Raw genomic sequence first — 24,219 nt, 5'->3', positions numbered from 1 at the left:
ATTGTTCAAACGATTTAGATTTGAGTGAATATTTCTGTTTGACATTGTCTAGGTTGAGAATATCGCCGTTAGTGATGATAGCATCCCAAATCACGGTGCTTGAGTGGGTGTTTTGAGTATTGTAATCAGTAGAAAGTTGTACAAATACTTGTTTCGTGTTCCAGTTGTCAAAAAGAGATGTAGTATCAACGACACCTTCAAATCTAATGAAAGCAAATTGGTTCAAGTTGTTGTAGCTGTTTACTACGTTAAGTTGGGTGATGTTTATATTGCTATTGTTGTTTTCATTGTAACTCAAGCTGGATAGTGTAATCAAGCCAATAAGAGTGAACAATGCACTGGAAATCAAAGCCGATAAGTTATTTAATCTTGTTAAGCTGTTGAACATCTTTCTTTACTTCCTTTGACAGCTTCTGTTGCCCTTTCAGCTGTAATTGACGTATATCCTTTGAGTGTTGACTAGAGAGAGCCTCTGGCAGTAAATTAGAAATTTGAATTTTATAATTTATATTGTAAGCAGCCAGGTCTATTAAATTAACAGGGAATTTAAAATATTCTATTATCACTCACTGGAATTCAATTTAGTCTTTGGCATTTGAATATTTACTTGAGAATTTCGAGTCTCTTCAACCGAAACTACTACTGAAATTCTTAATATTTCAACCAAACATTCAAAAATGCCTACAAATCCTGATCCTTCTGCAGCTGCTCAAGCTCTATCCAACTTGAACATCGCTTTGGGTTTGGAATCCTCTGACTTGCTCTCACTCGCCAACGCAATCAGAGACCTCTCCGCGAACCTCTCCACTCAGTACAATGAGAGCCAAGAATCTCAAAAGGAGAACGTTTCTTTGTTGACCAGACAGTCTGAGCAGTCCCAGCAGCTCCTCGCCACCTCTTTCTCCACTACACTTGAACAACTTGTCTCAAATTTCGAGAAAAATAACGTCGAGTTGATTGCTCAAAATGAAAGACACCACAATCAAATGCTTGATCAGCAAAGATTGTTAGCCATCGAAGACGCCACACGTCAAGATCGCAATCACAATGACATCATGTCTTTCCTTCGTACTTCACACCTTGAGCAAGTAGATTTCCAAAGAGAGCAACTTCACAACGATAAGAAGCTTCACTCCGATACCCTTGAAGCTCTCGAACATCAATCGAGATTGATGCAGCAATCCACTCAAGCTTTGAAAGATATCGATAACGTCAACAGAGCTGTTGGTTCACGCGTTGACGACATTAGAGATGACTTTGAAGTACACAGATCTGAATTGAGAAGATTGGGTGATACTCTTAGAGAAATTGAACAACGCGATATGATTCGCTCCGCTAATTCAGCCTTCTCAGTCGAAACTGATGACCACGCTCGCATTCAATGGCCATCACCTCTTCGCACTCCAGATCCTGATTACCCAGCACTCCCACCAACTGTATCTGCGCTCAAGAGGATGCCTGAGAATGATCTCTTGGCTCTGTCTTCTGCTCACACCTCCGTCTTGCGTGCTGCGTGGATCGACTACGGTAAGAGAGGTGGTGATTTGAGAAGAGAGTTGCCTATCAGAATCGCTTCATCTGTCGGTTTTAGGTTGGGCAATGCGTAAAAGTGCAGTGTGTGTTTGTATACCCTTACATATACCTAATATTACACTCCACACTTCCAAGTAATATCATTTTCAAATCTAGTTTTTGTATCAGCTCTTACGTTGTTTACATGAATAATTTACGGTCTAATGCTTTCACCACTGCACCTGGTCGGAGAATGTTGGTGTTGGATGTTTTGCAGTTGTTTGTTGCGAGGTATCGCTTCTCTCGTTTTCATCCTTGTCATCATTTTCATCATTTTCACCCTTCTCTTCTTTGTTTGCATCATTCTTTCTCTCACCTCCCCCCTTGCTCTGCTTCCTCGCGAGTATTTTGCTCACATACTCCTTGATAAACTTTTTCATCTTATTGCGCATATCCTCACTCATCTCCACACCGCCTTTCTTTTTCTCCTTTTCAAGCAACGTAGAGGTGAGTTCTTTGGCGTGCTTCTTGAAGCTATCGTGACTGAAGCTGTCTTTGGATTTGGACATGACATGTACGACCAATTCGCCTATCTGCTTATGTAGTTTTTTATGAGGATCTGGTGTATTTTTATCCTTTTCTGTCTTCTGTTGTGTGTCTTTTTCCTTTTCCTTTTCTTTACTTTTTGAGCGCTTCCGATTGTCTTCTTTCTTCTTGGCCGCTTTCCTGCTCTCACTCTCCTCTTTCTTCCTCTGTTTTTCTGCTTCTTCCTCTGCCTTCTGCTTAGCAGCCTCTTCTTGCTTCGACTGCTCCACTAGACGGGCATTCTCGATAACCTTTTTTATATTCTCCTGCTCAGCGCGTTGACTATCTTGCGGTGACTGCTTCTGAAGTTCCTTCCATTTCTCTTTCTGCAAATCGAGTAAAGTGGGCGCCTCAAATGGAGTGCCGCTCTGTGTTGCCTCAGGCTTGACGAATTCCTTTTGCGACTTGAACAGTGAATCCTCATGAAGTTTGACCCGTTTAGCTTCCGGTAATTGACTAAATAATTGCTCATTTTGGTGCTCTGACAGCAATATATCATCATCCGTCTGGTTTATTCCACGCTTGGGTATCCTGTACGCTGACTCGAGCGTGTCCCATAATTGAAGCAACGTATGAGCACCTGTCTTTATCTCGTCATTCTCACTACTCTTCTCAATTAATTGCACAGGTTCATCTATTTTCGACGTCTCTATCTTGTTCTTTGCTTTGAGATGCTGTGACCACTGAGCTAAAATTTCGATAACGAGTCTGCTCAAATCCTCGTCATGTGGGTATTCCGAGAGGAGTGAAGCCTGGATGGCGAACCCATGCATACGCATCAGTTGCCGCTGGATATCATGACTTTCCGTCATCTATGGTTGTGTTGAGTTGAGTTACCATCTAAACTCCACAGAAAACACTCACCCTCATTCGTTTCAACAATTTCAAAAGTATTTTTTTGTTTGATGAAGACTGTCTGACAGCTGTAATAACCTTGGGTACATCTTCGAGCACCATCGGTTTGAGTTCCAACTCATAATCCTCATCTAAAGTCTTACTCTTCTTCTTCCGGCTACCCTTGAGTGTTAATCGCATGACTTCCTCTTGGGTGATACCGAGCGCGTCTAAGATTTGGTCGTCCATGCCCCCGATATCAGTCTGGGTTTTACCACCGATGAAACCAACGCAGTTAGGTTCGCCGCAATGACAAACCTGTGCATCATGACCATAACGATCTACGTTGTAATTGAAAGTGAGTTCTTCACCTTTATGTATGCGACGTTTAGTGAAGATGCCCATTTTGACGTAACGTCCGACGACCCACTTGCTGACAAAGCAGTTAGGTGCGCAGGAGTGGTTTACGAAACGACCAACGTTTCCCTTACGTGTGGCGTCAATAAACTGCTCATTCTGGAGCATCATGAAGTAGAAGTGTTTTATGCCTTCTTTGGCGTAGGAGGTCATTCTACGTAGGAATTGAGTTTGAGTTACGACTTCGCCTATGTATTCAATGAGGAAAGTATCTCTGTCCATGTCGTGTTGAGCGCGTAATCCATAGCCTTTCTTCTCAGTCGCAACAACGTCAAGACCAGCCCATTGACGTCGTTGGAAACGCTGATTGCGGCAGTGAGGACCACTCTTGCAGTCGTCGAGAAGACACTCGACTTGGGTAAGACGGTTTATACAGTCACTGGAGTGGGCACACGCTGAATTGCTGAGATAGCAATCACAGTAGCTCTCTTCAACGTGCTGATGTGAGCGACCAAGAGAGCGATTAGCGTATTGGCATTCATCGATTGGTTCAAAAGTGCTAGCGTGGTCACTAGCCAGCGGAAGATGAGATTGATCTTGTGGTTTACCTGAATTTGCTAGGATAGACTTTTGATTAGATTCCGAGATTGGGGTATTGGAACCGTTATTGATGCCGTTATTGATCCCGCTCTCGTTGCGGTTGTCTAAACCGATCGACGGGGATTTCGATTTGATAGTCATGGTTCAGTGTAACAGCCATCGCAATGGAAAGTGAAAAATACCGAGAATTAATTGAAATTTCAAATCAATCGAAGTACATGAGCTGCTACTGCGAGGAGAATGCTTATCATTTAATAGACGCGTTGAGTTGTGTTGGTGGTGTTAGAGTGCGCGTTGGTTTCATCAGCAATTCAAACAAATCTGTACTCTTATTCCATCAACAAGCCAGCCAGTACTCCCACCCATTCCCGGTTCTCTGGGATTATCATGTTATTGCCGTGGTTGAAGCTCATGACAGTGAATACATCATCGATTTAGACACAAAACTCGATAGAGTTTCTAACGCCCGCGACTACCTCAATCTCACTTTCAGCCCTCACACTCCCCATCAATACAGAGCCTTCATCAATCTCACTCCCGCACACTCCTTCCTCCAATCCTTTGCTTCCGATAGACGTCATATGTTGACAAACAAAGGCACTTACAGCAGTCCTCCACCACCTTGGAAATGCATACGCGGTCATCTAGCCTCCCTCCCTCATAACCTCGATATCTGGATCGAGGGGGCCAACGAGGATTCCGAGCGTATATCACCGCTATATGAGTAGTTATTAGTTTATGCATACTTTTAACAATGAAATTTGCAGCGAGGTGCTGAATGATGATGATTGTGTGGAATATTCAAATTTCACCCTCACAACAACTTTACAATGAGTTAGAGCTTGCACAAAGATTTCTTCAGCTGTAATGGCTCAACAGGAAGTTGGTGAGATAAAACTTAAGAGGGATTAGCAATGAGCGCTGGTACGACCATCTCCATTGAAGTCGCGGGTTCGAGTTGCGACCAGGTAGTAATATCTGTCCTCGTTCACTTGAGTAAAGGCGAATCGTGTACACCCACAGTCAGGCAACTGCACATGGGCGGTTCGTTTCCCGCGATATTCTAAAGTGGATTTGATGGTCTAATGGCTAGACGCGCTTTGAGACTTCTGTCTTCCAACGACTTTTGTCTCGTTTTTAGGGTAGAGTAGGAATAAAGAGGTATAACATTTAATAGTTCGGACGTGTACAAATGGCTATGTGATTAAATGCACCACGTACACCATCAATCAGCTCACACTCACCCCACATTCCTTCAACTTGACGATAGTGTCTTTGAGCAGCGGAAGGAGTTGCGTGCCTTCTTCACTAGCCAAGCGAGGAATGAGGTGTTTGAGAGTGGGTACAAGCCTTGACTGATTGATAGCATTTTTCGCGGTTTCATCTGTCCTGAGCACCTCCTGACAAGCTTCGAGGGTAGCTAAGAGGATACAAAGAGCGCGATGAACGCATCCGACTTCATCGCCCAGCAAAGCAATAAGTACGCGCAAGAACCGTTGCGGTTCACTGAGGATATGTTTACACGGCAAAGGCGACATACCGCACAACTGTGCCAGCGCACCCGCCGCAGCTTGACGAGTATACAAAGATTCAGCGTCCGAAAGCGCGAGAAGCAAAGCGCAATGAACACCCGCACGCGCATCTGTTGTGTATCGTCTAAATGCACCTTCAGACATTCCGACGAGATTGCATATGAGCTCCGCTGCAGCTCGCTGTAGCTGCGTATGCGTGCTGAGTAGGTGTGTCTGCGCGGCGTCGAGAATAGCCCCAGAACGTCGTGATACCACCCTCTCGGAAACATCCGCTCCCAGTGAAGCTACATTTGTAAGCGCCATCATCGCCTCGAATTGCTGTAGTTGCTGCGATCCTCTAAATAGTAAGGCGTCTAGAGGTGAGAGGAAGCTCAGGGCACTGGTGGCGATGGGCGGCGTGTATAAAGCACTGGGTGGGGTTGTTATAGTCATCTTGGCGAGAGCTTGGTTGGCGTGTAGATCTTCACTTGTTGGTGAGTCGGGTTGGTGCGTTGTCATATTGAGGAGCGCCTTGATCGCTCCGTCGCGCAGTAGCTGTGGGCGGTTGGTGTTGTCATTCGTCAAGCCGAGATAGACGGTGGAGGTGTTGCGGCGCGTTAAGAGTGAGTTGGATTTGGACAGCACCGGTAACACCCCTGTAATACCCATCTCTAGCATATTGCTGTTGCGTTGGCGCACCTTGTCGAATGACATGTATTCCTCCTCCTCTGCATCTACCTGCTTCGTAGATTTTTGCAGCTTCTTCATCGTCTCCGCTTCTTCAGTGAGTGGTGGAGCGTATTGGCAGATGTTGGCGAGAGTGGTGGACAGAGTGAATTGAGTGGATGTGTCTGGGATGGTTGATGGTAAATTCTCTTGTGAATAGAGCTGTGTGGATATTTTAGTGGATGGAGTTTGGACGGAAGAAAGCGCTAGACGGATGACCGTGGACAGCTGAGACAGCTTGTGTGCAATCTTCGAAGATGAAGATAAGTGGGATAAAGCTTCAAGATATAGGGATAACTGAGAGTGAGGGAGTGACGAGTGTACGTTGGAGATATTTGTGAGAGCATCCAAGTAAGATTGAAAATTTTCACTCTTATTGTGGTGTTTATCAAGTTTAATGAGGGTGAGTGTAGATAGTAGGAGGGAGTGAGATTGAGAATGGATGGAGTTTGAGTGCAGGAATTCAAGAACCTTTTCGTCAAACAAATTCAAGCCAGATTTGTTAGAAGCAGCTGAGTTGAGGAGGGAGAGAGAGTCAATGGGGTGAAAGGAAAGTAAATCCCTGTCAAACAAAGAAATAGAAAAACCAGGGTTGATTTGGAGTAGAGTGGATAAGAAATCAGCGTATTTAGCATCATCAAGGGAGTGTATGTGGGATTTGAGTAAGTGTAATTGATCTAGCTCATTCAGCTTATGTAAAATGAGAAATCTGAATATTTTATCATCTGTGAAAATTATCAGATTTATATCCTTTGAATTTAAATTATAATTTCCGCGATTTAGACTTTCAAGTAAATCCATCTTGTGCTTAAACAGCCAACAACGCCTTGCACGATGCCACCAAAGAAGGGAAATAAAAAATCTAAAAAGAATCAAGATGAAGATGATTTCTGGTGAGTGGATTGGGAATGCTGTGATTATCAATTAAGCTTGATTGCAGGGCAACAGCTGGTGAATCCATCCCAGTATCCAACGACGCAGACGTAGACGCCGATTCAGACGATGCAAACACAAACCCACAGCCACAAAAGAAATCTGCATTTGCTGCGATGGATGTTGAGGATGTCGACGATGACGAGGAAGAAGACAGTATAGAACCCTCGGCAGCAATCTCCGATGACGACGACAACGGTGATTTAATGAGCGCTATAAACAAGTCAAAGAATAAGAATAAAAAGAATAAGAAGCAATCTGATCAAGATGAAGACGCTGTTTTGACTGCTGCTATGGAAAACAAGGCAAAAGTTTCAAATGAAGCAAAGCCTGAGACTAATCATGAGCCTGAGACTGATGCTCCTAGACTCCTCAGTAAAAAAGAGAAAGAGAAACTCAAAAAGGAGAAAGACAAGGCAAAGAAGAAAGCTCAAGCTGCTAACAAGAAACCTTCAACTCCACAACCTGAACAGTCTGAACAGCCTGAGGTTTCTACACAGCTCCCTGATGATTCTACTCCCGCAAACGAACCAGAAGATACATCCGCCTCTGCCGCAGATAAGAAAAAGAAAAAGAAAAAGAAAGCCTCCGATAAACCCGCAGAAGATCCAAAACCTGCAGATAAAAAGAAATCCGCTAAGAAACCTCCTGCAGGTTTAGCTGCTCTTAGAGCTCAACTTGATGCAAACAAGAAAAAGGAAGAAGAAGAAAAGCGTATTAAGGAGGAGGAGATGCAGCGTATCCAAGAAGAAGAGCGTCTTGCTGTTGAAGCTGAGCTCTATGACGAAGAGCAGAAGCTACTTAAGAAGGAAAAAGACAAGGCCAAGCGTGAGCAGCTTAAAAAGGAAGGAAAGTACCTCACCGATAAGCAAAAGAAAGAGAAGGCTGCTGGTGAAGCTCGTCGTCAAGCTCTCTTAGCATCTGGTGTCCGCGTTGCTGGTTTAGAGGACGGTGAAAGCAAGCCTAAGAAGCCAACTTACGGTAAGAAGCCAGCTAAAGGCAAGCAGCAACAACAACCATCTCAATCAAACGAGAAAGCTCATGAGCCAAAGAAGGAAGCCGAGCCTGCTCCTGTTCCTGAGCCCGCTGAAGAGAAGGAAGACAGGTGGGATGCAACCTCCTCTGAAGATGAGGGCAAGGGTGAGAAGAAGGCTGAATCTCAAACTGCTGGTGATCCTGGACTCGATGACTGGGATGCATCGTCTGACGAAGAGAAGGATCAAGACAAGAAGGCTGAACCAGCAGCACCACCTGCACCTGCTAAACCAGCAAATGACCAACATGATGACAGCTCATCTGAAGAAGACTCCGAAGACTCAGACTCAGACGACGAATCCTCCGAAGAAGAGCTATCCAACGCACAGAAAGAAGCTCTCAAACGCAAAGAAGAAGCCCACGAACGTCGCATCAAGCGCCACGAAGACGCCCTCGCAGCACGTAGCAAAGACAACCTTCGCTCACCTATCTGCTGTATTCTCGGTCACGTCGACACTGGTAAAACTAAGCTCCTCGATAAGATCCGTCAAACCAACGTTCAAGAAGGTGAAGCCGGTGGTATTACTCAACAGATTGGTGCTACGTACTTCCCAATTGAAAATATCATTAAGAAGGTCTCGGTGCTCGACAAAGAGGGTAAACAGGAATACAAGCTGCCTGGTTTACTTGTCATTGATACTCCTGGTCACGAGTCTTTCACTAACTTGCGTTCTAGAGGTAGTTCGCTGTGTAACATTGCAGTACTTGTCGTTGATATTATGGTAGGTAATGTCCCGTTTGATATACCAGCACTGACAGCCACCCAAGCATGGTCTTGAACCACAAACACTCGAGTCTCTCAGACTTCTTCGTGACAAGAAGACGCCATTCATTGTCGCACTTAACAAGGTGAGTAAACAGCTATCACAAATTTAGCCCACTCAAACCCCACCAGATCGATCGTCTTTACGGATGGGAAACCATGGCCAACAATTCCTTCGTCGATTCGTTCTCCAAGCAATCTGAAGCTGTCAGACGCGAGTTCCACATGAGACTTGACAGAGTGAATCTCGAGTTCGCCGAGCAAGGTCTCAACTCGTGCGTCTACTACGACAACAAGAAAATGGGTAAAGTCGTCTCGCTCGTTCCAACCTCAGCGCACACCGGTGAAGGTGTACCAGATCTCCTTCAACTCTTGATCAACCTTACTCAAGAGCGTATGAGCGGTGCACTTATGTACTTGTCAGAACTTGAGTGTACAGTTTTGGAAGTTAAGGTGATAGAAGGATTGGGTACAACTATAGATGTCGTACTCAGCAATGGTATCTTGAGAGAAGGCGATAAAATAGTTGTGTGTGGATTGAACGGACCCATTGTCACTCAAGTAAGAGCCCTACTCACTCCACAGCCAATGAAAGAGATGAGAATCAAGGGCGCTTATGTCCACCACAAGGAAATTAAAGCTTCTATGGGTGTCAAGATTACCGCACCAGACCTCGACAAAGCTATTGCCGGTTCACGTCTGTTGGTTGTCGGAGAAGATGACGATGAAGAGGATCTCATGGAGGAAGTTATGGGTGATCTGCAGACGCTGTTATCCTCAATCGATAAGTCAGGTAAAGGTGTCTGCGTACAAGCTTCTACTCTTGGTTCGTTGGAAGCCTTGTTGGATTTCCTGCGTTCTTCTAAAATCCCAGTATCTGGCATTAACATCGGACCTGTGTTCAGGAAGGACGTCCTTAGAGCTGGTGTCATGTTAGAAAAGGCCAAGGAATTCGCTACCATTTTAGCATTCGATGTGCCGGTCGATAAAGAAGCCGACAAGTATGCTGATGAAGTGGGAGTGAAAATATTCAAAGCGGATATCATTTACCACCTTTTCGATCAATTCACTGCATACAACAAATCGATTGTGGAAGACAAAAAGAAGGAGGCTGCTCCATCCGCAGTATGGCCTTGTAGATTGAAGATACTACAGGCGTTCGTGCGCAGAGATCCTATTATCGTCGGATGTGATATTGTCGACGGTACTTTGAGAGTAGGTACGCCTATCTGTGTCGTGACAGTCAATGGTGAGGGCAAGAAGGAGATTGTTCCACTCGGTAGAGTCGGTAGTATAGAGATCAACCACAAACCATTGGATATTGTGAAGAAGAACCAGACAGGTGCCGGTATCGCAGTCAAGATCGATAACTTCCACAACCAGGCTCCTAAGATGGTTGGAAGACATTTCCAGGAAACTGATCTACTCCTCTCGCATATCTCGAGAAATAGCATCGATGTCCTCAAACAAAACTTTGCGGCAGATCTCACCAAAGAAGACCTGCATCTAATTAAGAGACTGAAAACCACTCTTGAAATTCCATAGATCATGCCTCTCTAAGTATATTATTTCTCATGCATTTTACCTATCTTTATAATCCGAGTGATTACAACGAAATTGATTAATCTTCTGCTTTCATGGCGAGTGAGAGAGGCACATACCACTTCCAAGTGTCCCAGCCTTTAAAGCCCGGCATTGGGCCAATTCCCAACAATATTTGTGAGTTCATTGGAATCGAGGAAAATATGATAATGGCATAGGCCCATAAGCGGCCGTAGATACCGCCGACAGTGCGACCAGTATATTTCTTTACTTCGTTTTCGAAGATTATGGCCAACGCGTTACTGTAGTAGTGTGAGCGGGGAGAACTAAATCAGCTAACTGCTTACATGAGGAAAAACGTTAAAGAAGGAAACTGTTCCATGAACATGGTCCGAGACGTGCATCTAAAACAGTACTCGTGAAACAAACCGCTAAAAGCGAAAGCGCCAATAATTCCTGAATAGTGTGGTATATCTCCAGGTACGAGTAAAGCGTTGATCAAGTTGAAAGCAGGTTTATATCCACACAACGTCATGTGGCGCTTAAACAAACAGTGCCACTTGTTGTTCCAAAATGTGCGTACACTATCAGCTGCGAATATGTCACTATACAGAGGTGGCCATTTGCTTTTATCAAAATGCTGGCCGCACAGCTTAGTGAAAGTGTAGACAAACAATCTTACTACCCCGTAGACCATAGTGACATCTGACCAAGAGAGAATTATCATCGTGATAGAGATTGTGATATGGCGCACAAACTCCCCAGAAATACCAGCGCTGCTGTCTTGAACAAAGCGCGCAAGAGTGACCTTTGCGGTGCGCGATATGAAATGTTGTCTTACAATATCGAGCAGGGTGTCCGACAGGAAGTTCTCATAGACTGGAGGTAGTTTCTCAGATGGTACGCCCCAATTCATACTAATCCCACGGAAACTGTGGAGCTGTTAGATGGATATTAGGCGACGAAAGCGGGATTCACCTAGTCAGCACCTCCAACGCGCCACTCCATCCTAAGTCGCGATGGTAGTGTTTGGAGGAACGATCGGCTTTGGGTGGGTTTATCTGGCTGCGTGCGGTGAAAGCGAGATGCACTGAATGCATGCAACACGCGCTTATCAAAAGCTTGTAGTTCGCTCCTGAAACAAAGTTGTCGTTCGTGTCAACCATTGCATCATTCGCTCTTAAGCCCCTATATAGTTGAGATATTTTGATTAAGAAATGGAGAAATTACGCTTTGATTTCATTTTTCTATAGTTTTTCATATTTATAGCTCGAAAATACCTTATTTTCTGTGGTAGAAACATACAGCGAGTTGTAATGAACAGCTACCTAACAAAGATGTGGAGCTGCCAATAGCTCGATCTAGAGCGCCTTTTTGGCTTGCAATAGCGTACTTTTAATTGAGGAAATCAAAATTGTTGAGTTGGTAAAAAATTCATGCCATATAATTTTCTACATCTCGTACTGCTTTTAGTAGCCTTATGAATGTTTAAATGTCGCCCAAGACAAATGCGTTGCAGATACCCGAAAATCAATTCAGCGAATCGTCTCTAGTGTACTAATGTCTATTTAGGAAGTCAAACTATCATAAGGGCTATGAAAATCTTGCCTCTTCAAACAAAATTATCCCGTGAATTATGAGCTGTCTCAGAAATAAATGAAACTCAGCTCTAAGCTTCAACGGTGAATGAGAGAGATACAAGCTACCTCCATATGCCCCACTCCGTATAGTCCAGCAAGCGGCCTTGTCCCAAGAGCATATGCCCAGCAATGGGAAATGCAGGGATTGTGATAATGATCAAGGTCCACACGCTGCCCCAAAAGCCGCTGAATTTGCGACCAGTGAGTTTGTATACTTCATTTTCAAGTATGATGGCTAAGCCATGGCTGTAGTGCAGCATTATTGAGGCTGATAAATCAAACATACACCCACATGATGAACAAGTTGATAGAAGGAAATTTTCCCATGGACATAGCAAGATACGTGCATCTCATACAGTATTCATGAAAAATACCGCTAACAGTAAAGTTGCCCATGATGCCGCAATAATGTGGAATATCTCCAGGAAAACCAATGCTATCAATTGAATGTAAGACTAATATGTAACCGCACATCATAAAGTGGCGCCTAAACATGCATTACCATTTGCTATTCCCGAACGTGCGTACATTATCAGCAGCGAGAGGACCACCAAGCATCGGCGGTCATATTCTCTTATCGAAGAGTTTACCACGAAGCTTAGTGAATGTGTAAATTCAGAGGTAGAATATACTATATACCAGAGCGAGATCTGACCATGCGAGGCCAGCCATCGCGATAGCGACTGCAATATTGCGTGCAGATAACCCATAGTTCATACCTTGACCGAAGCGCGCGAATGTTCCCATTACGGCGAGGGATAGGAAATGATGTCTCACAATCTCAAGCAGATTGTCCGACACGAAGTTTTTATAGATTGGAGGTAGTTTCTCGAAAGGGACACCTCATTCGATCCCAAGTCACCATAGAAGTGTTGGGAGGAATAGTCTCATTTGGGTGTATCGATGCGGCTGCGCGTGGTGAAATTGAGATGCACTAAGTGCACGAAACTGACGCCAATGTAGAGCTTAAGCTCATTTCTGTGCCAAAGTTTTCACTTGATTCTACAATCTTTCCAATAACAGCAAAAACGATCGCTATACAAAGCAAGACACCTCTCAACGTTGTGTGGAAGCTCGATGGCGGAGCTACCAGGAGATGGGCTTGAAGAGGCAAGACGAGTGCCGAGTTAAAGCTTTAAATTGGGAAAGAAGGTGCATTATGCGCAACTCTGAAAAAGTTCTTGCAGCATTTTGATCGGTTTTGCTGATTTTCTTCGATGCGCACACCAGATCTTAATTAATGTGACTGCAAATGGAATTAGGATAAATTCCAAAGCGTTTCAAGTAATTTAGAATGTAAAATCTAGCACACCTCATAACGTGTTCCAGTCTTTCAATCTTAGCACAAAGCGAACTGACTATCAAGCGATGGCGGCTGGGATTTCATATCATGATTAGCAACCTAAATCAGTGAATTTGCTCGATTATTGCTTTTTAGGTTGCTCTTGACGTGATTCACATTTCAGGTACGAAAGACATACAGTGAGTTAGAAGAAATGATTAGATAACAACGATTGGTGCTGCCTGAAGTTATTGAATGCTTCTTTGGCTTGCAATAGAGCGTTTTGCATTGACACAAACAGAATTACTGATATCTTAGAAATGAATTTCTTATCACTTCAATGTGCGACATGTGCTTTTGCAACTTGTAGCAGCCTTAAGTAAATCTTAATTTTGTGAATATCCGAATTATATCAGAAAATTTGTGAGCTGATAGATTTCCTGGAAATTTGTTTATGTGCTAAAGATTCTGTAGATCTTGCCTTTTCAATTACATTATTTTCGGCATTTTAAGTGTTTCCGAAATAATTAAACCGGTATTCTCCGCTTATACTGATAGAGGTACAAACCACCTCCATGTGTCCCACTCCGCAAAGTCCGGCATTGGGCCAAGTCCCTGGAGATTAAATCTGCACATAGGGTTTGAGATGAATATAACTATCGCAAAGGTCCATAAGCTGCCAAAGATGCCGCTGACTTTGCGACCAGTGAATTTGTATAACTCGTTTTCGAGAATGATGACCAACGCGTGGCTGCATTAAGACTTTAGTCAGGACTGTAAAACAGACACATACTTACATTATAAATACTTTGAAAGCAGGGAATTCTTCTATGAATAATGTACGCGAAGTTGATCTTGCACAGTACTCATGAAGGATACCGCTAACGGTGAAGGCCCCTATGAGGCCGCAATAGTGTGGTATGTCTCCAGGTATGCGCAAAGCCTTAATCAAATTGAAAACTGGTTCGTATCCACAAATCATGAAGTGACGCCTATACATGCACTGCCACTTATTGTTCCAGAACGTACGTACACTGTCAGCGGCGATAGGATTTCCAAACATGGGCGGCCACCTGTTTTTGTCGAAGGGCTTTCCGCAAAGCTTAGTGGTGATGTAGACGCATAGGGTGATCATGCTATACATCAAAGTGAGACTAGACCATGCAATGCACCACAAAGAGAAAGTCATCGCAACATCGCGCCCAATCACATCACTGGCATTGTATTGACTCAAGCGAGTCAGAGCGGCCATTGCAGTGAGATATATGACGTGATGTTTGAGCATTTCAAGCAGCGTTTCCGAAATGAAGTGTTTATATACTGCGGGCAATTTCGAAGATGGCATTCCCCACTTCATCCCCATTCCACGTAAGCTATGGAGTGTTCAGATGAAGATGGATATGAATGGGCAAACTAACTCACTTGATGAGCATCTCGAACGCGCCACTCCATCCCAAATCACCGTAGGAGTGTTTGGAAGAAGATTTTCCTTTGGGTGCGTCGATCTGGCTGCGTTTGGTGAAAGTGAGATGTACTGCATGCATGCAGCTACCGGCAATGAAAAGATTGTAGTTCACTCCTGCGGAAAAGCTGTCGTATGTGTCGAATGTCTCTCCAAAGAAAGCCACGCCGATAGCTATACAAAGCAAGACAGCTCTTAAAGTGGTGTTTAAGCTCGACGGCGGCGCTACCAAGAGAGTGCTTGAAGAGGGAGGATGAGCGCCGCGTAGTAATTGTGTATAGGTAGAGTAGGCGCATCATGCGCGAATTTGATTACTTCTTGCAGCAATTTACGCTCGCAGATGGATGTTGCGCTCACTAATTAATACATTGTGCCGCCCAACACCACTTATTTCTTTCCGCATGCCAGATCCTGATTGATGTGACACCAAAGAAGATTATGTGACATTCCAAGCATTGAACTGTGGTGGTAGATCAAACCATAACTAGTTAAGATATGACATATTTCGTATGTCAAGTGGTGACTGCTTATTTTTGCTTTTGTATTGTCCACTATTGGTCCGTAACGATGTAAGAAACCTCGATTAGGAAATGGAGAAAGAGCACCAAAACTAAAGGCTATCTATAAAATCATCTAAGAATGACGCTTCGATGACCACGCCTCGATAGGGTAAAATTTGAAAATTTTCACTACTTCCCAGAAGTATCGATATAATGCGAGTCAGAGAAAGAGATTCATGCACAAGCAAAACATCTACTGTGACTAGTTGCTCTCTTATTTGGCTTGGGATAGCATGTTGTGCATTGGGTAAAAGAAAAGCCCTGATATTAAGTCGAAAAGATATCTTTAAAACACGATATTAGAATTAGGATGGGATTTTTGCCATAAACAGAAGCTTTGTTCAAGTCCAAAAGGACGAATTTGTGAGAAATGAGCTCCAGACGAGTGGGAATGCGTAAATAACCGGGAATGAGAATGAGTCAATGATACAGATTATTATGGATATTGTTGCGATTACTGAAATTTGTTTACCTTCTCAATTGATTGCGTGGCGGCTGTTGTCAATTACCACCGTGTTCAAGGCGATAAATAAATCTAATCAGAAATGAGCTATGCTCCTTTACGGCAATCAATCGATGAGCCTGGATCGTCAACGAGGCCACAGCGATCGACCAAGGTTGGTGGTTTCTGAAATGCAAGCACGTCTAACGGCCAATAGAACTTCAATATAGATCTCAATGGCTTGGACACTGCACTCAAATCGTGGTCTTCTTCTATTTCCGACAAGGTCAATCTCAGAAGCCGGCCAAGGAAGTCGAGGAGACAGCACAGTCCTCCAATCCCAATCTTATCCAGCGTATTCACCCCAATCCCCTCCGATAGCAGCTACGTTCCTCCTACTCTCCCTCCGCGCTCTGAATACGACAAGCTCGTCAAGCGCGTCAGAAACGCCATTGACGATGGGCTACACCCAAAAATGATCGTCAAAGGCTCTAGTGGAAGTTATTTCGTTAGAGGCAAGCTTAATAGCAATGACGTCGAAGTTATAGGCGTATTTAAACCAAAAGACGAAGAGGTGCGTTCATATCAACTCATTATGACACAATACTAACATTGTCTCAGCCATACGGTCAACTAAACCCAAAATGGACGAAATGGGCTCATAGGAATTTCTTCTGGTGGATCGGTTTTGGTAGAAGTTGCTTGATTCCCAATTTATCTTATATATCCGAAGCTGCTGCTTCCGTACTGGACGATAGACTTGAACTGGGCATCGTACCACGCACTGGATTAGTCGACCTTGCCTCCCCTTCCTTCTTCTACGAGTGGGCTGACAGACGTGCTTGGCATAAGAAAGGCAGACATCTACCCGACAAGATCGGTAGTCTACAAACTTTCATGCATGGATTTAGAGACGCGTCCAACTTCCTCGCCGAACATCCATTTCCCGGTCGATCTTCCGCAGACGCATTCGCAGCTAATAGGAAGAAGCGTTCACACAATTTTTGGAGATGCCAGCCACTACAAGTCATGTGTGGTAGGAGAGAAGGCGATAACGATGATCTTTTCGACTACGACGTAGACGCTGATGCTGAATGGCAGGTTCATGCTCAGTTGGACGATGATGACGATGATTACTTCTCAACGAGACAGCCACGTGCTAGCTACACTGACAGACCATTTAGCTGGACGCCTGAACTCCAACAGAGCTTTAGAGAAGAATTAGAGAAACTCGTCATTTTAGACTACCTCATGCGCAACACTGACAGAGGACTTGACAATTTTGTGCGTTTAGGCTATGCTCTCGCTTCTTCAACTAACACGCACTCTAGATGATACAGTTTGATCCAGGACAAACCCTCAACCGCAATTCAAATATAAATGGAATTATTAATAGACCACCAACACGCAACGCCGAACCATTCGTACCCGACGTGTCTTCGATGTCAGGACCATCAACGCCTCTCACAAGCAATCAACAAAGTACTTCATACGTGCCGGATCAGCAGAGCAATCCTCAAGAATCATTATTTTACGACGATAATCAGTTCGATGCCAAGCAATCGATATTAAACATACCAAGAGCACCAACACCATCGTTTTCACAGTCAAAGCAATCAATACCGGAGAACAGACCACGTATTCGTATAGCAGCTATCGACAATTCGTTGAGTTTTCCACATCAGCATCCGAAAGGATGGAGATCCTATACCTATGGATGGTTATTCCTTCCAGTATCATTAATTGGACAGCCATTCTCAGCATCAACAAGGCGACACTTTTTACCGCTGTTGAGTGATCCAAAGTGGTGGGCAGAGACGACGCAAGCTTTGAGGGAAGTATTTGAAGTGGATCCTGATTTCAACGAAGGAATGTTCGCCCGACAGATGGCCATAGTGAAAGGACAAGGGTGGAACATTGTGCAGAGTCTCAGACATGCCGACGAAGGTCCATTGGAGTTATGCAGAAGAGTGAAAGTGCTAGTATGGGATGACATTATAGACGTCGCAGACAATCAAGAAGTGGAGGAGCAAGATATTACTGAGAGGAGGTACAGCTATACCGAGGATGAGCATGAGGAGGATGAGGAGGGTGACGATGATGATGATGAAATAAAGTCACTGCCTGGACACAATGAGTACAGCAGCAGAAAATCCAAGTCAATGGATGGTGGAGTGCGGACTAGCTTTGACAAGTCGCATTCAGCATCAATCACACCACCACATTCACCAGCTCAATCGAGTGTAAACAGCCGTCCAGTACCATTTTCGAGACAGAGGTCAGCCAGTATATATGCCAAGAGTCTTGAAGCGGCATCTGGAGTAGACGTTTTGCAACACATGGATCAACTGGATGCAGTGGAGCACTCAATGCACCAACTCGCAAACGAGCAGGATCACACGCAAGTGAATAATGTGAATGTAGAGCGAGATGATGCAGATGTCGGTACTGCACGCAATGCCGAGGAATGGCTCAAAACGTACGCATCTGGTAATGACAGATCGGAGCAGCGACCTGGCAGACTTTCGGTAGATACTGCCGCATCGTCTCATTACAACCGCACAAACAGCCATAGGATGCCACCAGCACCATACAAGACTCGCAAGGTAATTGTCGAGCGTTTGGAGACTGTCAAAGGAGGTAATCCATACTTTGAGACGTGGTAGATGGGGGCCATCAATTTGATTCTCATTATCTGGACACATACGCAGTAATTAGTAGTATTATAAAATTATTGGCAGGGTTTTCTTTTTTAAATAGTATATATAGGTCATTTTCTAAATCGAGCTCAGACTTGCGGCATAGCGCAACCATCTGCGCGCATATCGCTGCCAGCTGACCAGACATTGTGTGCAGTCTTCTGAATGATCTGACCACGGCCACAGACCTGTCTCTGCATTTTCCTCGCAATAGTCACATCGTGACCCATTCTTTTCAGTTCTTCCAAGATTATCTCATCGACGCCTTCCTCCATATTAACTTCTGTGTTGATATCTGAATCGTGCATCTGACCCTGCAGTGCGGATTGCTTGAGCGGGACAGGGGGATTAGGAGTTCTAGCCTGCTTGATAGCGCCGATGCAGAACCTTTCCTTATCGACAGCCTCCTGAGGCGAAAGGCCTCTAAGGATGTTCAAGAAAGTCTGCAATTGACCTTGTGGCTGATTGAAGCCACCCATAACGGACCAGCTGAGAAAGATATCGTTGGTGCTCTTAAGCGTGCATATAGCCGGTATAATAGTGTGGTAAGGACGCTTCCCCCCATCGAGCTCGTTTGGATGTCCCTTCTCTAACACAAAACCCGCGCCGCGGTTCTGGAGGGTGAAACCGCATCCACGGGGCACAGCACCCGTGCCAAAACCTGCGTAGTTGGAGTTAATGAAGGAGGCGACGTTGCCGTGTTCATCAGCGACGGTGAAATAAACAGTGTCTGAGGAGTGCTCTGGTGCCCCGTGCTGCACGCTGCTCACTTTGTGCGGGTGAATCAACCTGGCGCGAGCATCCAGATAGTCGGGCGCGAGTAGCTTGGTGTAATCGAAGGGTGGAGTGGGAGTGGAGGTGTTGTGAGTGGAGAAGGTGGGGTCGCACGTGTATCGCTTCGAGTCTGCGAACGCCAGCCGGAGACTCTCGATGAGGAAATGGAGGTACTCTGTGCCGTTGTGGGGGAGAGAAAGCAGCGGAGCTGACAGGAGGCCGAGACGCTCGCATGACTCAAGTATACCCAGCGCTATCAACGCAGTTACTCCTTGGCCATTAGGTGGGCATTCGTGCACCACATACTCGCCCGCATACGTGTATGTCAGCGGCTCGACGAACTCGCTGCGGTGTGCGGCGAGATCGGAGTGCGAGAGCAGCCCACCGCGACTCGCCACGAGCCCCACGATCTCGTCCGCTACTCTCCCCCTGTAGAAACCGTCTTTGCCGTGCTGTGCGAGCTCTTCGAATGTGCGCGCGAGGTTGGGCTGAGTTGTGAGAAAGTGAGACATGCCAGTATTTTTTGCAAGTGCACCCACCATATACATGATCTCGCCCTCACGCGGCGCACGTCCGTCGAGGAGCATCTCGTGGGCATTTGGAGAAGCGCGCTGGAGTTGCTCCTCGGCCTGGCGCCACTGCGCCGCCGTAAGCTCGTGGACGGGGTACCCATGACGCGCAAGGCGGATCGCAGGATCGAGTATCTGGTGGAGAGTGAGGGTGTGGGACCCGAACGCCTCCACAGCGTCGCACCACCCGGCAGCCGCGCCTGGCGTTGTGACAGAGTGAATCGAGTCGAATGGGAGGGTGCCTGCATCGTTGTGCAGACGGAGAGAATGGACCTTGTCGCGGGTGAGCGCGGCTGGAGAATGGCCAGAGCCATTCAAGCCGTACACTCGTCGCTCGCTCGCTGCGTAGTAGAGAAGGAACATGTCCCCGCCAATGCCTGTCGAGCTTGGCTCAGTCACGTTGAGGGCGGCTGCAACGGCTACAGCTGCATCTACCGCATTTCCGCCCAGATCGAGCACCTTCACCCCCGCTTGACTCGCTAGTGGCTGCGATGTACTCACTAGACCCCGGCGGGAGTGCACTGTCGATCGCCGACTGCTGAATTGCATCTTGTCGTCTGGGCTGCTGTCTGTGTACATGAGCATTTCGATGTGAGTGGTGCGTGTCGTGGTGATGATTCTTCGGCAACTCGTCGGTCCTCCGTGCTAAGACGATAGGAATGCAAATGGCGTCATTAGGGCAAATTCAGTTGCGAAGCAGAATATAAGTACCAAGCCATACAACTATAATCAATGAATCATCTAATTTACTAATCTAAGACACTATTTAAAGGCGCTAATCTAGGGTACAAGTTTAGAGAGGTGGATCAGGGATTCGACGCCAAGTCGCCCATTGTCTGCCACCGCCGTTACGCGTGACCTTCTTGCCTTCTTCAGTCTCACTCTTGACGCAGCTGAGCGCGGTTTGGTCCTCTGTGGTGAGCTCCTCATCGGGAATTTGCTCAAACAGAGGGTGTTTTTCCAGGTGCATTTGCATCCAGCTGAAGAGGTCGGGTACATCAGTGATCTGGAAAAGCGTGGCATTCGGTGCTAACACGTAGGCATACTCGGAAAGCAGCGTTTGCGTTATAATTCTCGCCTTATGCTTGCGCGCTTTGAAGTGAGGATCAGGGAAGAGAAAGAATATCTTTTTGAGTTGAGCTTTTTGGAAAAAGTTTGGAAGAAATTTCATCGCATTTGCCCTTATTACGGAGGCATTCTCGTATGCGCCTCTACCTTGCTGCTGATCGGGGAGCTTATCGGGGACATCAATCTGGCCCGTCTTGGCCAAATTGCGCAAGCCAACTATTCTATCGGACACATACTGCGTAACTTGTGGGCGTATTTCCATACCTAGGATGAGAGAGTTGGGGAATTTTGGAGCGAGTGAAATGATAAGACCACCAAAGCCACAGCCAACGTCTGCCATTTCAACGCGTGCATTTGAATCAGAAAAAGCAGGGAAATGAGTGGACCAGTCTTTGTGCAAAGGGTGGAGAGGGACTTGTAGGTGATGATCGCTGAAAGGATTCGCATGAGCTCTTTGCCTATAGAACTTCTTCTTAGGAAGGCCGTGTATGTTAAGGGAAGATTTATTCGAGGATTTTGAGGAATTGTTGGAAATATCACAAGACTTGTTAAATTCTGACATCAGCGTGGATGAGTGAGAGTACAGCGAAATTAAATGCAGATAAACACGTGGAGTATATCGTGAACCTGGGGAGAGCGGAGAATACACTATCGTATCACCTGACAGAGCACCTCCGTTTGAATGGAATTTACTGGGCTATAACATCATTATCTTTACTTGGTAGAATAGACGCGTTGGATAGAAGCGCGGTGATTGAATACGTTGGAAATTGCTGGAATTCAAGCAATGGCGGCTTTAGCAGCCATCCCAACCACGATACACATATACTGTCCACTTTATCTGGGATACAGATCTTAATTACCTTGGATGCCGTTGAGGAGGCTAAAATAGACACTAGCAAGGTCGTCGATTACATACTCCAGTTAAGACCATCCAATCAAGGCTTTTTCACCGGAGACGAGTGGGGTGAATCTGATACTAGATTTACATACTGCGCTATCAGCACTTTGAGTTTGTTGGGCGCACTAGACAGACTAGATCAAGTAGAATCGGGCACTTCAATTAAACAAAAGATAGTTAGTTGGTTCACTCAATGCATAAACTTCGATGGCGGTTTCGGTAACAACATTGGCGCTGAAACTCACTCTGGCCAAGGTGAGAGGGATGTTTCTATGTGAACCAGCTTAACACACAGCACACACAGTATTTACCGCTGTCGCCGCACTAGCCATTATAGACAGACTTGATATCATACACACAGACAACCTCAGCTGGTGGCTGTCGGAAAGACAAGTCCAGAATGGTGGCCTCAATGGCCGTCCACAGAAGCAGGAAGATGTGAGACGTTTGAAATTCCCTTTCACTCTTATCTAACGATAAAAACAGGTTTGCTACTCGTGGTGGGTGCTCTCTGCTCTCAGTATCCTTCACAGACTTCACTGGATAAACAAAGACAAGCTAATTTCATTCATACTCAGCGCACAGGATCCAGATTGCGGTGGTATAGCAGATAGACCCGGTGATGTGTCTGACGTGTTCCATACCCTATTCGGTGTAGCAGGTTGGTGTGGTATGTTTACTGTTTACACCCGCTCACTCCTCCCCAGGCCTTTCAATGCTCGGATACCCCGAAATCGAACGCGTTGATCCAGTATACTGTATGCCGGTAAAGACGATTGAGCGCTTAGGCCTGAAGAAATCCTACACTCTGTTGTGAATTCTTAATGAATTTATTAATCTTTCTCCTGCCATTTAACTGTTTTAGTGATGTTGGACAAAAAAGAGGTTCTCCCGCACAAGTCCATGATATCAAACAAGTACTTTTACGGCTGCGCATGTCGTCGTCATGGGGCTCGTTTGTCACCGGTAGCCCCTTTTCTTCCCAGGAATCGAACAGGGGCGTAGACCAGTGTAAATCTGTGTATTATTTACAACCTACATTTATACTTATTTTCCACTTCCGATCAAAATTTTTAGGCTTCGTTATTTCCTCCCGCTATAAAAGATGTACAACTTCTTTCTTGTTTCCTCGGTCGATTTTACTTATCACCTGCCCCGGAACTCATCTTAGAGTTTCGAAGAATTAAGCTTGGGTTTAAGAACAAACGAATGTGTTAGATCAGAAGATTGACAAGTTGAAAACGAGGAAACTGCTGAGGACTCTTGAAACGCAATTCGTAGTGCCAAATCCAGGTGAGAATTTTATACAGCCACTTGCACCCATTCTCACAAATAACACCAGTCTAAACGTTTCATCGTCGATAAGGCCTTTTCTTAGTAAAATATAATTTGTTAAAGAAGACATCAGAAGCAGCAGAAGATTTGACAGAGCCATTGCTTTAACATAAATCTGATTTGACTACTACTTGACTTGTGTGCTTAAATTGTGGGCTTTTCGCAAGTGATTATTGACAATGACAACGTAAATCCTTTAATTTCTGGACATTTTTTCACATGAAACTGTGCGATGCCGGATTCGAAACGGGGTTGAAGTCGCTCAATCAATGGCTCAGCCTCAAAGCCAAAACAAATTGCTCTATCTAAACGCAGGCGATGACAGAACTTTTTGTATTTTAGATACGCCTCCACCACCATACGATGGGGGCACAGATGGCCCTAGAGACGCCTCCAGGGAAACCACCGCAGAAGCCTCCACATCAGTCACTCCAAGGGCTTCCGAGGATTTATACCGCGACTACGATCCTTACGACGATTATGACGAGAACGCTCATCTTCTAGACGCAGACGTGGACGACGATCGATCCACTTGGAAGAGGTACTGGTCTGGTACTTTAAATCCCTATCAGTGGAAAGCCCTCCTACATCTTTCTCTCATTTCCTTCCCGCTCGCTTTATTTGCGTGGATTTTCTGCTTCGTCGGGAGCGTCATCACTGCCAGCCTTCTCATCACACTCCCAATCGGTTTGGGTTTTGGCTGGGTCGTTCTCGTCGGTGCACGCGCAATGGCTCGTTTTGAACTTGTCATCCAGAATCACTTTTATCCATCCACTACGCAGCTACTCCGAAAAAGACCAATATTCCAGCGTATTCGCCGCGTTAGACCGTTTGGTCACGTCGAATACGAATCTTCCTTTTATACCAACAGCTTGGCTATGTTTCAAGACTCATACAGCTACAGATCTGTCTTATATTTCCTCTGCTTCAGACCCCCTATCGCTCTCTTACTACTCATAGTCTCAGCTACTATTGTTCCCCTCTCCATCATTCTAATCATCCCTCTTCCCGTTTTACTGAGATTAGCAACTGCTTTCGGCTATTGGCAGGCCAAATACGCAAGAGATGTACTCCATTAATTTCTACCAG

General features: G+C 45.3%; 12 protein-coding genes across 12 annotated transcripts; 6 read left to right on the top strand and 6 right to left on the bottom strand.

The window, feature by feature from the left end:
* Positions 1 to 677: 677 nt before the first annotated feature.
* Positions 678 to 1,607, top strand: J056_002606 (uncharacterized protein; the record flags this gene model as incomplete). Its single annotated transcript, XM_009271871.1, has 1 exon — positions 678 to 1,607. The coding sequence occupies one exon, from the start codon at positions 678 to 680 to the stop codon at positions 1,605 to 1,607; it is 930 nt and encodes a 309-aa protein (XP_009270146.1).
* Positions 1,608 to 1,742: 135 nt separating this feature from the next.
* J056_002605 (Histone-lysine N-methyltransferase, H3 lysine-36 specific) lies at positions 1,743 to 4,029 on the bottom strand (the record flags this gene model as incomplete). Its single annotated transcript, XM_009271870.1, has 2 exons — positions 1,743 to 2,909; positions 2,962 to 4,029. 2 exons carry the CDS (start codon positions 4,027 to 4,029, stop codon positions 1,743 to 1,745), a joined length of 2,235 nt encoding a protein of 744 aa, XP_009270145.1.
* A 77-nt stretch (positions 4,030 to 4,106) lies between these two features.
* J056_002604 (Protein glutamine amidohydrolase) lies at positions 4,107 to 4,616 on the top strand (the record flags this gene model as incomplete). Its single annotated transcript, XM_009271869.1, has 1 exon — positions 4,107 to 4,616. The coding sequence occupies one exon, from the start codon at positions 4,107 to 4,109 to the stop codon at positions 4,614 to 4,616; it is 510 nt and encodes a 169-aa protein (XP_009270144.1).
* Positions 4,617 to 5,117: 501 nt separating this feature from the next.
* J056_002603 (Protein unc-45-like protein A) lies at positions 5,118 to 6,926 on the bottom strand (the record flags this gene model as incomplete). The annotated part of the gene is made up of 1 exon (XM_009271868.1): positions 5,118 to 6,926. The coding sequence occupies one exon, from the start codon at positions 6,924 to 6,926 to the stop codon at positions 5,118 to 5,120; it is 1,809 nt and encodes a 602-aa protein (XP_009270143.1).
* Positions 6,927 to 6,959: 33 nt separating this feature from the next.
* J056_002602 (Eukaryotic translation initiation factor 5B) lies at positions 6,960 to 10,401 on the top strand (the record flags this gene model as incomplete). Its single annotated transcript, XM_009271867.1, has 4 exons — positions 6,960 to 7,018; positions 7,066 to 8,815; positions 8,862 to 8,942; positions 8,989 to 10,401. 4 exons carry the CDS (start codon positions 6,960 to 6,962, stop codon positions 10,399 to 10,401), a joined length of 3,303 nt encoding a protein of 1,100 aa, XP_009270142.1.
* Positions 10,402 to 10,477: 76 nt separating this feature from the next.
* On the bottom strand, positions 10,478 to 11,564 carry J056_002601 (uncharacterized protein; the record flags this gene model as incomplete). Its single annotated transcript, XM_009271866.1, has 3 exons — positions 10,478 to 10,700; positions 10,746 to 11,330; positions 11,377 to 11,564. The coding sequence occupies 3 exons, from the start codon at positions 11,562 to 11,564 to the stop codon at positions 10,478 to 10,480; spliced, it is 996 nt and encodes a 331-aa protein (XP_009270141.1).
* A 2,302-nt stretch (positions 11,565 to 13,866) lies between these two features.
* Positions 13,867 to 15,078, bottom strand: J056_002600 (uncharacterized protein; the record flags this gene model as incomplete). The annotated part of the gene is made up of 4 exons (XM_009271865.1): positions 13,867 to 14,071; positions 14,118 to 14,693; positions 14,743 to 14,910; positions 14,963 to 15,078. 4 exons carry the CDS (start codon positions 15,076 to 15,078, stop codon positions 13,867 to 13,869), a joined length of 1,065 nt encoding a protein of 354 aa, XP_009270140.1.
* An 809-nt stretch (positions 15,079 to 15,887) lies between these two features.
* J056_002599 (uncharacterized protein) lies at positions 15,888 to 18,450 on the top strand (the record flags this gene model as incomplete). Its single annotated transcript, XM_009271864.1, has 4 exons — positions 15,888 to 15,959; positions 16,002 to 16,358; positions 16,406 to 17,068; positions 17,116 to 18,450. 4 exons carry the CDS (start codon positions 15,888 to 15,890, stop codon positions 18,448 to 18,450), a joined length of 2,427 nt encoding a protein of 808 aa, XP_009270139.1.
* A 122-nt stretch (positions 18,451 to 18,572) lies between these two features.
* J056_002598 (Putative gamma-glutamyltransferase ywrD) lies at positions 18,573 to 20,411 on the bottom strand (the record flags this gene model as incomplete). Its single annotated transcript, XM_009271863.1, has 2 exons — positions 18,573 to 19,745; positions 19,797 to 20,411. The coding sequence occupies 2 exons, from the start codon at positions 20,409 to 20,411 to the stop codon at positions 18,573 to 18,575; spliced, it is 1,788 nt and encodes a 595-aa protein (XP_009270138.1).
* Positions 20,412 to 20,619: 208 nt separating this feature from the next.
* Positions 20,620 to 21,234, bottom strand: J056_002597 (tRNA (guanine-N(7)-)-methyltransferase; the record flags this gene model as incomplete). The annotated part of the gene is made up of 1 exon (XM_009271862.1): positions 20,620 to 21,234. The coding sequence occupies one exon, from the start codon at positions 21,232 to 21,234 to the stop codon at positions 20,620 to 20,622; it is 615 nt and encodes a 204-aa protein (XP_009270137.1).
* A 230-nt stretch (positions 21,235 to 21,464) lies between these two features.
* On the top strand, positions 21,465 to 22,612 carry J056_002596 (putative geranylgeranyl transferase type-2 subunit beta; the record flags this gene model as incomplete). The annotated part of the gene is made up of 4 exons (XM_009271861.1): positions 21,465 to 22,050; positions 22,100 to 22,233; positions 22,282 to 22,456; positions 22,503 to 22,612. The coding sequence occupies 4 exons, from the start codon at positions 21,465 to 21,467 to the stop codon at positions 22,610 to 22,612; spliced, it is 1,005 nt and encodes a 334-aa protein (XP_009270136.1).
* Positions 22,613 to 23,399: 787 nt separating this feature from the next.
* Positions 23,400 to 24,209, top strand: J056_002595 (uncharacterized protein; the record flags this gene model as incomplete). Its single annotated transcript, XM_009271860.1, has 1 exon — positions 23,400 to 24,209. The coding sequence occupies one exon, from the start codon at positions 23,400 to 23,402 to the stop codon at positions 24,207 to 24,209; it is 810 nt and encodes a 269-aa protein (XP_009270135.1).
* Positions 24,210 to 24,219: the final 10 nt, after the last annotated feature.

Source organism: Wallemia ichthyophaga (genome assembly GCF_000400465.1).
Source record: "Wallemia ichthyophaga EXF-994 unplaced genomic scaffold scaffold22, whole genome shotgun sequence".
In the NCBI taxonomy this organism is placed as follows: Eukaryota; Fungi; Basidiomycota; class Wallemiomycetes; order Wallemiales; family Wallemiaceae; genus Wallemia; species Wallemia ichthyophaga.
Note: the sequence above shows the minus strand (reverse complement) of the source record. Positions and strands in the feature narration are given on the sequence as shown.